This window comes from Argopecten irradians, chromosome 4 (assembly GCF_041381155.1).
Source record: "Argopecten irradians isolate NY chromosome 4, Ai_NY, whole genome shotgun sequence".
In the NCBI taxonomy this organism is placed as follows: Eukaryota; Metazoa; Mollusca; class Bivalvia; order Pectinida; family Pectinidae; genus Argopecten; species Argopecten irradians.
Genome location: NC_091137.1, coordinates 21,970,903 through 21,989,449, shown reverse-complemented (window position 1 = coordinate 21,989,449; position 18,547 = coordinate 21,970,903). Strand labels below are relative to the sequence as shown.

The 18,547-nt window shown below is 38.7% G+C and overlaps 1 protein-coding gene across 1 annotated transcript in view; it reads left to right on the top strand.

The window, feature by feature from the left end:
- LOC138322178 (uncharacterized) overlaps positions 1 to 17,580 on the top strand; it is a 51,897-nt gene extending 34,317 nt beyond the window's left edge. The window contains exons 3-6 of the mRNA XM_069266229.1: positions 6,060 to 6,212; positions 8,451 to 8,601; positions 11,929 to 12,159; positions 17,072 to 17,580. Of these exons, the coding sequence (XP_069122330.1) occupies positions 6,060 to 6,212; positions 8,451 to 8,601; positions 11,929 to 12,159; positions 17,072 to 17,580 (1,044 nt within the window). The remainder of the gene's footprint in view (positions 1 to 6,059; positions 6,213 to 8,450; positions 8,602 to 11,928; positions 12,160 to 17,071) is intronic.
- Positions 17,581 to 18,547: the final 967 nt, after the last annotated feature.

Here is an 18,547-nt window from a genome sequence, read left to right as displayed (position 1 = left end):
ACTTCAGCATATAAGTTTAAATTACCAGATAAATGTCTTTGTATTTTACTGTCTCTAGAACACAATTACAGTTCGTAAATTGTAGAATCACTTAAGCTTGAATGTTCATTTGTTTATCTGTAGCTGATTGAACACAAACTCAAAACTGAATAATTAGAAATAAATTTGTTTCACTGCACTAGATTGTCTGTTGTCTTTCTAACTTAGCATGAAGATGTTTGACTAGAAAACACGAATTATAAGTCTTTTAAACGCGAACACAAAACTTGAATATTTACAAATATACACAGTCTGTCTATAAGAACATCACACATCTAGGCGGGTTGGTGCCTTCACAATCCTTCCAGATCTGGTCACTCTAGGTGCTGGAATAGGAGGTGGTACCACTGGTGATGGTGCTGATGTCACATCCGGTTCCTTGGTGGTCACCACATGTGGTTCCATAGTATGCTCTTTAAACAAACTAGTCTTAGGATTGTCTGAAGCAGAGCGAGACGTAGTTACAGACTTACGCAAGAATTGTTCTGGTTCTGTAGTATGGTGTACTACCATATCATCCTGTGATAGTTCATACCTAGCAGTAGGTGGTGGTTCTCTAGTTTTACGTAAGTGTTTCCTGTTTCGTCTGTACTCTCGACCATCCTCCGTACGCACATTATATGAGCGAATATCACACTGATTCTCAACAACTGCCTTCTCCCATTGCTTATGATGTCCATGTGGCTTAATACGGACTGTGTCACCACATTTCAAAGATGGAAGTTCCTTTGAACCTCTGTCAAAGTAGTAAGCTTGTTTAGCCTTATTACGCACTAGCTGATCTCGTACGTTATGTGGAACTTGAGGCTCCAATAGCTGGGAGGCTGTAGGTAGCTGTGTTTTTGTTCTCCTGCTGAACAATCGTTGAACTGGAGAGCTGTTTGTACCTTCTGAAGGTGTGTTTCTCCAGTTTAATAAAGCCAAATATGGATCTCCTTCATCCGCGATGGTTTTAGTCATTATACGTTTTGCCGTATGGACTGCCTTCTCCACTTTTCCATTTGACTGAGGATAAAGCGGGGAGCTGGTTAGGTGCTCAAAACCATATTTCTCTGCGAACATGCTGAATTCAGCTGATCCAAATGGTTGTCCATTATCAGTCATGACAGAATCTGGTATGCCATGTCTTGCCAGGTGAGGTTTTAACTTTCCAATGACTTCTCTCGCAGTTTTATCATGAAGACGATCAACCTCAAAATAGTTGGAAAAATAGTCAACAGTGATAAGAAAATCTCGTTGATTAAGCGTGAAGATATCTATTCCTATCTTTTGCCATGGTCTGTTTGTGATTTCGTGACTAATCAAAGGTTCCTTTTGCTGAGAAGCTCCATGAGAATTACAAATATCACATTTGTTTACAAACTGTTCAATATCATTGTACATTCCTGGCCAGTACAAACATTCGCGTATCCGACGAATACAACCTTGGATACCGATATGGGAATGCGAGGTTTCAATGAGATCCATCCTCTCAGATTCAGGAACGACAACTCTATCGCCCTTGTAGATAAGCCCATTTTGAACAGTTAATTCATCTCGAAACGTGAAGTATGTATGCAAGTACTTTGGTACTTGGTCTCGCTGATCTGGCCATCCTCTCAGAATCACTGTCTTAAGTTCTCGTAGAACATCATCCTGTTCAGTGTAAGCTCTTAGCCGCTTGTACCTAGTTTCTGTGATAGGGAGGATCACATTCACATATTCCAATTGCTCCTCTGTTACTGATCTGGAATTTTCAATGTAAGCTCGACTAAGCGTGTCAGCCATGTACAGTTGCGTCCCAGGTGTATATACAACTTCAATATCAAACTTCTGAAGTCTTAGAAGCATACGTTGCAGACGCTTTGGAGCAGAGAGAAGATTCTTGCGACAAATTATCTCTAAAGGTTTGTGATCAGATTCTACAACAACTTTCCTACCATATGTATAGGTTTCAAACTTTTCCATTCCAAACACAACAGCTAATAGTTCTTTTTCTATTTGTGCATATCTTTCTTCTGTCTGTGTAAGTGCACGCGATGCATAGCATACAGGGTGTCCTTCCTGTAACAAACACGCTCCCAATCCAGTTTGTGAAGCATCACATTGCAAGACAGTGTCTTTAGTAGGGTCAAAATAGCTAAGTACAGGTGCGTTGGTTAGAAGATGTTTTACCTCCTCAAATGCCTGATCATGTTCCTCATTCCATATGAACTCTACATCCTGTTTGATGAGCTGACGTAGTGGTGTAGTAATACTCGACATCACTGCGAATTTCTGTACGAAATTGACCATACCTAACAGTCGTTTAACTTCAGATTTTGATGTAGGTGTTTTCATTTCAGTGATAGCTCTGGTTCGTTCCGGATCCAATTCCAATCCATTTCTCGTAATGTTATGTCCCATATATGTCACACTGGTCCTTCTCAACTTTAATTTCTCCTTGTTGAGTTTAATGTTCTTTTCCACACATCTCTGTAGAAATGCACGAAGGTTAGCCTCGTGATCCACCAAAGCTTCCTCATCTGTATCTCCAGATCCATATATCAAAATGTCATCATGTATAGCTTTAACACCTTTCAAGCCTTCTAAGCTCTCATCAATACGACGTTGAAACTCTTCCGGAGCAGGTGAGATTCCGAATGGCATTCGTTTCCATTTAAAACGCCCCCATGGTGTACCAAATGTTGTGAGTACGCTACTCTCCTCATCCAAAGACACGTGCCAAAATCCATTTTTAGCATCCGCTACAGTAAATATTTTTGCCTTACTTAGGTCTGGCAATACGTCATCAAGGGTTGGCATAGTGTAGTTGTTTCTCTTCAAAGCCTTATTCAGGGGTTTAGGATCTATACAAAGCCTGATCTTCCCAGATGGCTTGGTCACAACAACCATAGAAGAGATCCAGTCCGTTGGAGTTTTCACCGCTTCTATCACATCCTTACTAATAAGACGTTCCAACTCTTCCTTTACTTTAGGTTTCACAGAAATAGGAAGTTTCCTGACTGGTAACTTCACTGGAGTTACGGAATTATCTGTTTCCAAATGTAGTTTCCCTTCTAGTGAACCTTCTCCTTTGAAAACACCCATTTTCTCCATGTCTGTTAGAGTTATTTCCCTTGTTTCAACAATGTTTATTGTTTCAGTCTCAGCTGTTTTCTCCTGTATGTTTTCAGTTTGTACTCTGATCAAGTCCATTCTTTGAATGTCTGAAGATCCTAAGATAGGGTGTACATCTCCCTTTACAATGACAAACTCCACATCATAAGCCTGGTTTGTCCTAGGATTTTTCACTGTTAGAGTTCTCTTCCCTATGGGTTTACTTTCACTCTTGTTGAACATAATTAGTCTCTTGTTAGTGTGTTGTAACTTCAAGAACTTTCTGTCATAGCATGCACGAGCATACACACTAGCTGGTAATACATTTACAGAAGACCCACAATCTAATTGAAAGTCAATGTTTTTCTTGTGGACTTTCATAACTGCGTTTATACGTTTTGAACCTAAGGAATTTACCTCTTCAACAGAAAACATGAATTCTTCATCTTCAGATGTATCACTGATGTTTTGAACATTTTGTTTTCTCTGTTTTCCTTTACTAGCTATAGGTTTCCCTTTGGTGTTTTCCTTTCTTTTATGTCTGATGTCTGTTCTGCATTTTTTTTCAAAATGTCCAGTCTTTCCACACTTGTGACATCTTTTACCAACAGCTGGGCATACTTGTTTGTTTCTCTCATGTCTGAGGCCACAAAAGTTACAGTCTATATCATGATCAGTTTTCCTATCTGAGGGTTTGAACTTCTTCTTAACAAAATGCACTTCCTCTGTGCCTTGTATTTCCTTCATCTGTACAGTTGTTTTCTCATACGTACGACAGATGTCTATACATTTCTTCAAATCAAGTTTTCTTTCCTGTAGAAGTTTCTTTCTTGTATTGTTGTCTACTAGTCCCATAACAATTCTGTCTCTGATAAGTTCGTTTTCCAACGCTCCGTATTTACATGTTTTTGCTAACGATCTTAAGGCAGCAACATACTCATCAATGGTTTCTCCTTTAGCCTGATCTCTTTTGTTGAACATGAAACGCTCATAAATTTCGTTGGTTTGGCCAATGCAGAATACTTTGAATTTCTCCAGGACTTTGTCTATATCCTTCTTATCAACATCTGTATCGAAGGTGAGGCCGTCATATATTTCTAACGCTTCGGAACCGATACATGTTAACAACGTTGCTGTTCTGAGTTCTTTTGGCTTACTCTGTAGGCCTGTAGCCACTTCATAATTTTCCCAAACACGTTCGAACTTTTTCCAATTGACAGACAGGTTTCCCTTCATGTCTAACTTTGTAGGGAACGGCAAATTGGAAGGAACATGTACCAACATGGGTTGAACTTGTACTTGGGGTGGAGTACTCATGATGATTAAATGTGATAAACAGTTAGTTATCCTCACGTAAATCACTCATCACATAAATTGGCTACACTGGTAAAATGGCGGGAACCGCATGGTCAAAGCATGTTTACACCTCGTCTGGGAAAAAAGTTCATTTTCTTGCCCGTTTGCGTAAATTTTCATAATTTCAATGAATGTTTGTGAATTTCAATCTTCTTACCACTCATTGAACCGCTTCTGACACCATGTTACGTGGGTTAATGGCTTCTATAGCACACACAATGCAGCAGCTAGACAACAACCATGTATATCGAACAGCCATGTTTTATTCAACAAGTTACTCAACACAAGCATATCAGTTATACATGTAAGTAGTGCTACTAGTACTTTACACAAGTAAGCGAACCTAACTGATAGATACGTTACAAGTTGTTACACCTTGAACAGCGAGCGTTCGACTAATTGCACGTGTGTGTGGTACACGCGCTTTATATAAGGTTCGGTACCCGGTGTTGTATCCAAGAGTTAAAACGAAAGGCGACTGCCCGTCCTTAGAAAGGCAAGGGGTTGTCTCACAAACGAATTTTGAAAAAGAAAAAAAATTGAAAAAAAATTACTACTTTTTCAAATCTCAAATGTTTACTTTTTATCTTGCATTGTCAGCTTTAAGCATTGAACGTCTTTCACTCGGCCTTTATAGCCCATATGAATGCCAACTCGATAGAGGCAAATTTCGTTAAGCGCGCTAGCACTATCATATCTAAGTTATGGTATGAAAGGCCGTTTAGGCATTTTGGGACTTTCCAAGTCGTACTTTGTTTTTAAAAGATCTGTACAAATCCTACACGATATGGTCTGGTGTATTTTTAAGGTCATACTGTACAGCTAACACTTATGTCATAATATCAGTTTCATCTTCGTCTCTTATCATTGTACTTTTGTATTTCGGGGTTCGAAATAACACCGACATCTTATACAAGATGACTGTTTATTGTGTCTAACTAAACTGTGACATCTGTTTATTGTCTATCTATGACTGTTTATTGTGTCTAACTAAACTGTGATATCTGTTTATTTTCTATCTATGACTGTTTATTGTGTCTAACTAAACTGTGACATCTGTTTATTGTCTATCTATGACTGTTTATTGTGTCTAACTAAACTGTGACATCTGTTTATTGTCTATCTATGACTGTTTATTGTGTCTAACTAAACTGTGACATCTGTTTATTGTCTATCTATGACTGTTTATTGTGTCTAACTAAACTGTGACATCTGTTTATTGTCTATCTATAACTGTTTATTGTGTCTAACTAAACTGTGTTATTGTCTTTTTCGTGATTGTGTGGTAATGAAAACATGTTGATGTATTAAAAATGGTTGGACTGCATAACCTTCTGCTATTCCATGGAATTTAAATAACACAAAAACGTATTGAGATCAACTAGATATATATCTCTGTTAAATGAAAAGAAAACCAAGCGTATGTGTTGATTTGACGAGTCGGAGCGACGGTCATTGTTGTACAAGGACATATATCAGGTTTGCTGTCCACATTCCCCCTCACAATAAACACATGTTATCTGACTCGTAAAAATGGATTGTATTATGTTGACGTTTTGTCTGTAAGATAATTTGATGCTTTGTAGGTCGATCTACATAGAGAAGCAACAGTTAACGCTATATACTTACAAGGCAGAGGCCAACAATCCGTCAACCAGTACGTGAAGACTTACTTTGTATCGTTCAGCAAAGATGACGTCACATGGACCAATGTGACGTCGTCTGATGGATTAACTAAGGTGAATTCATTCATGCTAACTATTTTCTATTTTACAAAGGATCTCTTTCACGAACAATGGAAATTTGCCCACGAACCAATTTTATTAAAACTAAATTTTATATGTAGCAACATTTATGCAAACCCTTGAAATACATTTAAAAAATTCAAAAGGTTCCATGGGCCTGTGCTATTGCCAAATAAAAATTACCATGTAGAGGTGTATGACAGGGTTCCCTTTTCAATCCAAAATAGTATCAAAATCATGTTGTTCGTCGCCAAACTGTATCCTTTTCTGAAGAGTATAGATAATTACATAATATGATCACAATATGTAGACAAAATGTAACAAATAAAATTTTGGCTACATTTTCAAAACAGAAAATACCGAAATTCTGGGTGCTATTTTCAGCCATGTCAATTATTAACAAAAAGCACCCTGCTTTGAAAATGTAGCCAAAATTTTATTTGTTACATTTTTTCTACATATTTGTGATCATAATATGTAATTATCTATACTCTTCAGAAATGGTGTCTGATGGTGACCTATTCTAATCGCCTTTTGTCCGTCGTCGTCCGTCGTGTGACGATAAACTGTTTACATTTTCGACTTCTTCTCCAAACCCGCTGAAGCAATTTCAATTTTGGTCAAACCTTCTAAGACATAAAACGAATCAAAATTGTGAATTATATGGTCCCCACCCCTCAGGGGGCTGAGGGAGGGGCCAAAAAGGGTAAAATTGACTAAAATTTCAAAAATCTTCTTCTCTACTCACAGATGTGGTAAAATAAAATACTCTTCATAGATAGAAAGGTCTTAAGGTCCGTTACAAAAACTGTGAATTATATGAAGCTGGGATCTCTCGTTTCCCCCTGGGGAGGGGGTTAAGTTTACCATATTTTATAAAGGGAAAACATATTTTTGAGCATTATTTGGTCATCTGTAGTTAGAAATTAGTCAAACGTTGTCAGAATTATCAGCATGAGATGGCCATTGAATCCTATTAACAAATTTTCCATGACTGACCTCCAGGGGCCTTAGGGATCGGGTCAAAAGGGGTCAAATAGGCTAAAATATCAAAAATCTTCTTCTGAATTTTTGGAACCAAAAACCAGTCAGTAGGATAAGTGTCTTTTCCTATAATACCGTTATTTTCCATTCTGGCCAGTTCCTTTTCCAATTTTTCAAAGAGTGGGAGTTGTCGTGACACAGTGTGGCGTGATATCAGGTTTCATTTTGGTTGTTACTGGTCCTCATTCTACAAGACCTGTGACTTTGTTCCTGCATTTGAGATTTCACCAGTTCGGCCTGTCTCGCTGTCTAGAGTGCTGTATCCAGAGTTAAATCATCTGTAATTTCTCTGATATAGATTTGTCAGAAATGCCTATCACGAGCCTATCTCTGATCTGTTCGTCTTTACTTGTGAAATCACAATTCTCAGCTATTTCATGCAGTGCTCGAAGAAAGGCCTATATGGAATCCCATGTATTTTGAGTTCTAATGTGAAATCTAGCCCTCTCATGAATCACGTTTCGTTTTGGTACGAAATATGTGTCAAATTTTTGAAGTACCTTCTCATATTTTGCCTCATCACCGGTGTTGGTAAATGTAAACAACTTGATTTCAGCTAGGTATTACGTGTGCTGATATCATCCTCGATACTCCATTGGTTACTATCACTGACGTAATATCCACTTCTGGACTATATCATAGTAAGACTTGATGCAGCAGAACAAAATGGACAAATCACAGGCTGAGACTTCCTTTGAATATTACACAGAGAGAGCGCAGCCCAACTTCAAAGCCACAAAATCAAGCACAGTGTAGTGTTATTCGATTTTTTTATGTATATCAAAGGAACAAATTCTGCTGAAATTACCCGTGTCTAATGTTGCCTTTAGTTTACTATGACATAATCCAGGGGTGAATATAACGACAGTGATAATAACCCCTGAATTATCGAGGATGGTCGATTTACGTTCTCTGTGACAGTGTTGACAGGCGCATAGGTATGTAGGTAAATCGGCTTGGTTTAATGTGATAGCACAGGTATATCGCATAAACGATTCTTAATATAGGTTATTTTTTTAAAACCTTTATCACACGGCTTTTAATTTGTATCGTCAGTTGTAATAAGCTGTTCATAGGACTTAAAATAACAAGACTTAGCTAAACTAAACAATAATTTTTTATCGTCGATAAATTGAGATATTTGAATATATATATTGGTATTGCATTTGACAATGCGGATTTCGATAGCTATTTACAGGTAATAGCGACAGAAACACAGTAGTGAAGGCCGACATTAACCCCATGGTCACCGGGAGGTACTTCCGTATTAATCCTCAGTCGTGGAATGAACACGTCAGTCTCCGATTCGACATCAGTGGATGTTACCGTATCCTGACAGGTAATTAAGAGGCATGGTCCATAACATCGCCTCAAAAAAAAAAAAAAAAAAAAAAGAATTTTCTTCTTATGAATGAAGAGACGTTTTTATGAGGAACTAAGAAAAACTCACAAATATGATTTCGCATCTATAATTCGTAGAAGTGGATGCCTCTTTGATTGTGTGAACGATTGTCTGAAGATATTAACCTTCACTCTTGAAAGCTATGATCAACAATTATATGATCTACGCTTGGTAGATATTAACACTGTTCTATTTTATGTTAAGCCAAAGGTTTTTATTTGGATGCTTAAAAAGGTGTCAAATTTATATGCTAATGTCAGTGTGGTAGAGTCGCGGGGTCATAAAATAGACAATTGATTAAACAGAAAATTGCTGCCTTTGTACTTCCGGCCTTTACTGGTGATATCCATTGAAAACGTGATATGCATATAAATTTCAAAAAGAATGAAGTTAACGTAAGAAATCAAACCATATAAATTATAATATTTACAGTCAGTGGTGAATTGATAGTATAAACCCCGTTGATTTCAACCAAAGGCTACTCAACTTTATTTCTCGATAAATTGAGTATGTCACGCGCAATTTGGAGCCGCGCGGATGAATTTATGATGGTCCAAATCAGAAACTTTTGGTGTTTTCAGTAACCGAACGTACGTTCGATGAACATGTACATGTATCAAAATAGGTTTGAACACATATACATGTATGTGTGTAAATACAAATGTAGAAAAGTTACATTGTTTATGTTACTACCGTACCTCTTTGAGCAATGCTTCCGTGCGTATGATAAATAAACAATGTTGTACAATGTACAGTTTTGCACATTCCGATGACGTCGCAATGTTTACATGTTGTGTGTCTGTGAGTCTGTGTTGTTCTCTACAACATGTAGCCTAGATCTACATTATATTCGTATTTTTAACATCTTTGGTTGTACGCGAATGGATAAGATATGTCAGAACAACATCAGTATTTGAGTTGGATAAGTGTAACCAAAGCGACCTAGCACGACAATGCATTTTTGTTCACCTCGGCGGACAGACAAGTCCTGTACGTACGTTATCTAGAATCTACTGTGAATCGGCGAGAGTAGGACTTACATACACAATGTACGTTTGGGTGTTTCGAAATATCAATGAAACGGAATCCTTCAATTGTAGCTTTACAATACTTGTAATAGACACCTCTAATATTTATTGAAGTGTTTAAATCAACAATATAAATATAGCTAACATTTTGAGAGCGGTACAGTAAACGTTTACAGTAGTGGGCCTACCTGTGTTTGTATTACATGTTCCTCGAAACGACGTCCGATACATTTGAAAATCTCTAAAATCCGGAAATAATGACATGGAACTATGTAAACATCCGTGTATTCAAGAAATTTCAAACGTGAACTGATTAAGTAGAACTCAAGTGATCACAAAATTGAAGAAACTCTCTGTTTGTCACACCTCCTTGACACAGGCGGTTTGAATCGGACGCCGCGTCACAACTACGTTAAATATCCTGCCACGTTATGAATTGTGTAAGCGTGTGAAATCATACGAAGCAAAATATTAAAACCAAACTGCTTTGCACCATGGTGTTTTTAACAACAGATAAATAAAATGATTTATAGTTCCATACCGGGAAAACCTCAGATATATGCTTCATCAGACGGAACTCATTTTATTGGTAGGTTCATTGATAAATTGGCGGGAATTTCCGCCACTTCAAGTGGCTGTTCGAAATGCCTGTCGGAACCAAACGATATAATTCAATTTTAGTCTTATAAATGCCATAAACACTATTAAGGGTAAATTTTGAGCTATGAAAATAATAGTTAAGACTGTAAATATAAGGATTAAAGTCTCTTTCTGGTGGTTCTATCGAAGGATAAAGTTGAGTAGGGTATCGATATTTGTTTCATGGACCGCTTCGCGGTCCATTCCAAATATCGATACCCTACTCAACTTTATCCTTCGATAGAACCACCAGAAAGAGACTTTAATCCTTAAATAGAAACGAATTAAAATATAATTAGTAAAACATATCAAATAACAAAAATCATCATCGAAACAAATTGCCAAATTCGAGATTTTTTATATAAGTTTGCACCACAACTATACCGCACTATCGCATTTCAACAACGTTTGGATGCTTCCGGAAATGACATTCAGTGTTTAGGGGAGGTAAATAAATACAAATCAGATTTGACACTCTTATCATTTCTCTCATACCTACAGGTGTAATAATGGCTGGTACAGGGCAATACCCTCATGTCGCATGAGGCTGTATTACATGGCTACCCAAACATAAAGCCTCGTGACGCCATACTGTTAACAAAATTATTATATTCTCGGTAAAATTTTAACATTTGTTTTCAGAAACTAGGCTGGGTTTATTTTAAAAGATAAAAACAACGGGATTTGTGTTGAAAATATCACGCAATTATGATGTATGGAGAATTGATTTGCAGTCGCGGTTTTTGAGAATTTCTTTCAAAATGGCGGAAAATCAAAGTAGCAAAATTGCAATAAAACGTCGAGGTATGAGAGAAAAATACTCTTTCATGCGTGAATATGAAGGATAGCGATATTCTACCTTCGGGTCCACAAAATGTTTTAAAACCCTCGGCAAGCCTCAGGTTTTGCAATAATTTGTGACCCTCGGGTAGAATATCCCTATCCTTCATATCCACATATGAAAGAGTCTTATAATATTGATCAATTAAATGAGACATACGTTCTGTTTAACCTTGCCAAGTCATACTAATGGTCAGATATTTCTTGAATAATTAACGCATTCGGCAAATGTTTCTCTAATATCATTAAACAAGTAAAATCATAAAACAAGTTAAACACATTTAAAACGACTCACTGGAATAAAGTTTTATACCGGTAAATTAATTATTTTTTTTTAGATATCAAAAAGATTCATTTACAAGTAATATAAAATCAAGAGTTATCATTCTTACTGATAGGGACATACTACGCCTATGTTGAAGAGTCAGTAATTGCAGAGGCAAATTTAATTTGCTCTGAGTTGATTGCGATATATATATTTATTCCATAAAATATTACCTATGTCATATTAATCACGAAATTCAGCTTTACGTTGGTATCTATTTGTGCGGTGCGATATGCTATTATGTTTAAATTATCAATGATTGGTTCGGACAATTACTTCACGATTGAGAGCATTTGTTTTGGGCCTGAAAATGTCACAAAGAGAAATACGCCTAATTGTGCCGTAAAAGTTTTGATTGAAGACCTTTGACATATTGCAGACCGATGTAATGATACCGTCACTCTTTTTATCTTTTTTTTTTTTTGGTTAAAGTGTTTTCTAGGATACCAATTGTGACGTCACCAAGCTTTACCCAAGGTATGGTATTGAACAAGTCATCAGCATCCATCCCAGAATGTTCCAAAAAGTGCAAGAAGATTCCGGACTGTAAAGCCTTCACCTTAGATCAAGTAAACAACATTTGTCGTGGATTCAATGTCATTCCTGGTCCGTACGGAAAGTTCTCTTCTCTCGACAGCAGTGCAATGTGCTTTGCCAAATCAGGTAATTACCAAACAAATCATCGACTTAAAATGAAAATGAAATAAGTCAAAAGTTACTTTATTGATTGTTACCATCATACAATGATTATCATTGCAACTGAATTTCAAAGACAAGACAATTTCTGTAAAACTGAAAGTTTTTTGTATTTGTGTGGTGTTTATCCCGTGCGGTGTGTTGTAGAACTAAATTCTGTTTTGTTATTTGATATGCGTTTATTTGGAGTGATTGGGAGTCGACTTAAAATACTTAGTTATATTTCGGGTTTATATATATGTTAGCGGTATAACTATAATGTTACTTTTGTTACCGAGATATTTTATATCATTGTTTACCTGCCAGCTGGTCCACTGGCAGTTCGTGCGCACACAGGTATGTCGCGCTTTCTAACGCCCGACAGATTCAAACATACTTACCCTAACAAAAATCATATACTTATACCATATTTGTCTTTATACCTACCATCGTTATAAAAAAAACAAATATATCGACATGTGACAGTTGGTTGTGTATAAAGCCCAATTACCAGATAAGGCCATTTTAGGACTGACCTCTCCTGTCTGTGCTGTGAGATGCGTTTACTTGTAATAGAGGACAATCTTGCACATCTTAGCGCTACATGTTGCCAAAGAAGAAGAGAAAAGATCAGATTCCAAATTAAATAGAATTTTATGGTCATTCCATGGGTAAAGCGGGTACAATTTTAACACCCTACTCTCAGGACACAGGCAATACTGGCCGCATGCTTTATATGGTACTTTATGCAGATCGTTATAGAGACACTGTTTTAGAACAAATATCGCAATAGCTCTTGCTAATCCAGATTGAAAGGAAATGAAAAATAAATATAGAACTAAATTAGATTATTCATTGTTTATATAATTATCTTATCATTATGATGAAATATTTATTTTTTGACATAATCTAAACGAAATATTAAATGTGAAATTCACACAAAACGCCCCTCTCCATACTAAGGAATAAAGCATTTTCATCTTTCATTTACCGGTTTGAAAAGGAAATTAATTTACTAATTAATCACGCAAGAGAGCATTTAATTAAGTGTCTGGTATCGCTCAGAATCCGAACGTAAAAGTGAATAAGGTTTAACCACACAAATGTTTCATCGTTAACACCTCATGGATGAAGCTATCCCATATTTACCTGGTCTGGTGATTGACAGGATGAAGCTATCCCATATATACCTGGTCTGGTGATTGACAGGATGAAGCTATCTCATATATACCTGGTCTGGTGATTGACAGGATGAAGCTATCCCATATATACCTGCTCTGGTGATTGATAGGATGAAGCTATCCCATATATACCTGGTCTGGTGATTGACAGGATGAAGCTATCCCATATATACCTGGTCTGGTGATTGACAGGATGAAGCTATCCCATATATACCTGGTCTGGTGATTGACAGGATGAAGCTATCCCATATATACCTGCTCTGGTGATTGATAGGATGAAGCTATCCCATATATACCTGCTCTGGTGATTGACAGGATGAAGCTGTCCCATATATACCTTGTCTGGTGATTGACAGGATGAAGCTATCCCATATATACCTGGTCTGGTGATTGACAGGATGAAGCTATCCCATATATACCTGGTCTGGTAATTGACAGGATGAAGCTATCCCATATATACCTGGTCTGGTGATTGACAGGATGAAGCTATCCCATATATACCTGGTCTGGTGATTGATAGGATGAAGCTATCCCATATATACCTGGTCTGGTGATTGACAGGATGAAGCTATCCCATATATACCTGGTCTGGTGATTGATAGGATGAAGCTATCCCATATATACCTGGTCTGGTGATTGACAGGATGAAGCTATCCCATATATACCTGGTCTGGTGATTGATTGGATGAAGCTATCCCATATATACCTTGTCTGGTAATTGACAGGATGAAGCTATCACATATATACCTTGTCTGGTGATTGATAGGATGAAGCTATCCCATATATACCTGGTCTGGTGATTGATAGGATGAAGCTATCCCATATATACCTGGTCTGGTGATTGACAGGATGAATCTATCCCATATATACCTGGTCTGGTGATTGACAGGATGAAGCTATCCCATATATACCTTGTCTGATGATTGACAGGATGAAGCTATCCCATATATACCTTTTCTGGTGATTGACAGGATGAAGCTATCCCAAATATACCTTGTCTGGTGATTGACAGGATGAAGCTATCCCATATATACCTGCTCTGGTGATTAACAGGATGAAGCTACATATATACCTGCTCTGGTGATTGACAGGATGAAGCTACATATATACCTGGTCTGGTGATTGACAGGATGAAGCTATCCCATATATACCTGCTCTGGTGATTGACAGGATGAAGCTATCCCATATATACCTGCTCTGGTGATTGACAGGATGAAGCTATCCCATATATACCTTGTCTGGTGATTGACAGGATGAAGCTATCCCATATATACCTGCTCTGGTGATTGACAGGATGAAGCTACATATATACCTGCTCTGGTGATTGACAGGATGAAGCTACATATATACCTGGTCTGGTGATTGACAGGATGAAGCTACATATATACCTGCTCTGGTGATTGACAGGATGAAGCTATCCCATATATACCTGCTCTGGTGATTGACAGGATGAAGCTATCCCATATATACCTGCTCTGGTGATTGACAGGATGAAGCTATCCCATATATACCTGCTCTGGTGATTGACAGGATGAAGCTATCCCATATATACCTGGTCTGGTGATTGACAGGATGAAGCTATCCCATATATACCTGGTCTTTTGATTGACAGGATGAAGCTACATATATACCTGCTCTGGTGATTGACAGGATGAAGCTATCCCATATATACCTGCTCTGGTGATTGACAGGATGAAGCTATCCCATATATACCTGCTCTGGTGATTGACAGGATGAAGCTATCCCATATATACCTGCTCTGGTGATTGACAGGATGAAGCTATCCCATATATACCTGGTCTGGTGATTGATAGGATGAAGCTATCCCATATATACCTGTCTTTTGATTGACAGGATGAAGCTACATATATACCTGCTCTGGTGATTGACAGGATGAAGCTATCCCATATATACCTGCTCTGGTGATTGACAGGATGAAGCTATCCCATATATACCTGCTCTGGTGATTGACAGGATGAAGCTATCCCATATATACCTGCTCTGGTGATTGACAGGATGAAGCTATCCCATATATACCTGCTCTGGTGATTGACAGGATGAAGCTATCCCATATATACCTGGTCTGGTGATTGACAGGATGAAGCTATCCCATATATACCTGCTCTGGTGATTGACAGGATGAAGCTATCCCATATATACCTGCTCTGGTGATTGACAGGATGAAGCTATCCCATATATACCTGCTCTGGTGATTGACAGGATGAAGCTATCCCATATATACCTGCTCTGGTGATTGACAGGATGAAGCTATCCCATATATACCTGCTCTGGTGATTGACAGAATGAAGCTATCCCATATATACCTGGTCTGGTGATTGACAGGATGAAGCTATCCCATATATACCTGCTCTGGTGATTGACAGGATGAAGCTATCCCATATATACCTGCTCTGGTGATTGACAGGATGAAGCTATCCCATATATACCTGGTCTGGTGATTGACAGGATGAAGCTATCCCATATATACCTGGTCTGGTGATTGACAGGATGAAGCTATCCCATATATACCTGCTCTGGTGATTGACAGGATGAAGCTATCCCATATATACCTGCTCTGGTGATTGACAGGATGAAGCTATCCCATATATACCTGCTCTGGTGATTGACAGGATGAAGCAATCCCATATATACCTGCTCTGGTGATTGACAGGATGAAGCTATCCCATATATACCTGCTCTGGTGATTGACAGGATGAAGCAATCCCATATATACCTGCTCTGGTGATTGACAGGATGAAGCTATCCCATATATACCTGGTCTGGTGATTGACAGATGAAGCATCCCATATATACTGAATTGACAGGATGAAGCAATCCCATATATACCTGCTCTGGTGATTGACAGGATGAAGCTATCCCATATATACCTGCTCTGGTGATTGACAGGATGAAGCAATCCCATATATACCTGCTCTGGTGATTGACAGGATGAAGCAATCCCATATATACCTGCTCTGGTGATTGACAGGATGAAGCAATCCCATATATACCTGCTCTGGTGATTGACAGGATGAAGCAATCCCATATATACCTGCTCTGGTGATTGACAGGATGAAGCAATCCCATATATACCTGGTCTGGTGATTGACAGGATGAAGCTATCCCATATATACCTGCTCTGGTGATTGACAGGATGAAGCAATCCCATATATACCTGCTCTGGTGATTGACAGGATGAAGCTATCCCATATATACCTGCTCTGGTGATTGACAGGATGAAGCAATCCCATATATACCTGCTCTGGTGATTGACAGGATGAAGCTATCCCATATATACCTGCTCTGGTGATTGACAGGATGAAGCAATCCCATATATACCTGCTCTGGTGATTGACAGGATGAAGCTATCCCATATATACCTGGTCTGGTGATTGACAGGATGAAGCAATCCCATATATACCTGCTCTGGTGATTGATAGGATTAAGCTATCCCATATATACCTGCTCTGGTGATTGACAGGATGAAGCTTTCCCATATATACCTGCTCTGGTGATTTACAAGACAATACAGGACACAACTAATCTAGGCAAGAAGAATGAGCTACTTCTAATGCTGTTGATTTTAAATTGTAAAACATATGACTTTAGACCCATGTACATTGTGCTTTCTGTAAAATGTATTTTAAGATATTAAAACAATTGTGTCAGAAGACAATAATAGTTTTATTAACATCGATAATGATCTCGCCTTTTATCAGATTCTGTTGGGTTCAAGAAGCTTGGAGGAACATCGAAGACGTACAAGGTGATTGAGGTGACCAGGACTCAGTCTGATGCCGAGGCTTTGTGTGGTCAGTACTCATCAGGACTTATCCGTATAGAGGACGTGTCAGAGATGTCGGCACTGCAAAGTGTCATAGCGGCGAATGATATTCTCAGTAAGTCGACGGTCATAGTGGCAAACACCATTCTAAGTAAGTTGACGGTTATAGTGGTGAACGTCATTCTCAGTAAGTTGACGGTTATAGCGGTGGCCGCCATTCTCAGTAAGTTGACGGTTATAGCGGTGAACGCCATTCTCAGTAAGTTGACGGTTATAGCGGTGGCCGCCATTCTCAGTAAGTTGACGGTTATAGCGGTGGCCGCCATTCTCAGTAAGTTGACGGTTATAGCGGTGAACGCCATTCTTAGTAAGTTGACGGTTATAGCGGTGGCCACCATTCTCAGTACGTTTGACAGTTATAACGGTGGCCGCCATTCTCAGTAAGTTGACGGTTATAACAGTGAACGTCATTATCAGTAAATTGACGGTTATAGCGGTGAACGCCATTCTCAGTAAGTTGACGGTTATAGCGGTGGCCGCCATTCTCAGTAAGTTGACGGTTATAGCGGTGGCCGCCATTCTCAGTAAGTTGACGGTTATAGCGGTGAACGTCATTCTCAGTAAGTTGACGGTTATAGCGGTGAACGTCATTCTCAGTAAGTTGACGGTTATAGCGGTGGCCGCCATTCTCAGTAAGTTGACGGTTATAGCGGTGGCCGCCATTCTCAGTAAGTTGACGGTTATAGCGGTGAACGTCATTCTCAGTAAGTTGACGGTTATAGCGGTGAACGTCATTCTCAGTAAGTTGACGGTTATAGCGGTGGCCGCCATTCTTAGTAAGTTGACGGTTATAGTGGTGGCCACCATTTTTAGTAATTGACGTTATAGACGGTTATGAGTAAGTGACGGTTATAGCGGTGAACGCATTCTGAGTAAGTTGACTGTTATAGCGGTTTGAACGCCATTCTCAGTAAGTTGACGGTTATAGCGGTGAACGCCATTCAGTAATTGACGGTTATAACGGTGGATACGCCATTTAGTACGTTGACGGTTATAGCGGTGGCCGCCATTCTCAGTAAGTTGACGGTTAAGTTATAGCGGTGGCCGCCATTCTCAGTAAGTTGACGGTTATAGCGGTGAACGCCATTCTCAGTAAGTTGACGGTTATAGCGGTGAACGTCATTCTCAGTAAGTTGACGGTTATAGCGGTGGCCGCCATTCTCAGTAAGTTGACGGTTATAGCGGTGGCCGCCATTCTCAGTAAGTTGACGGTTATAGCGGTGGCCGCCATTCTCAGTAAGTTGACGGTTATAGCGGTGAACGTCATTCTCAGTAAGTTGACGGTTATAGCGGTGGCCGCCATTCTCAGTAAGTTGACGGTTATAGCGGTGGCCGCCATTCTCAGTAAGTT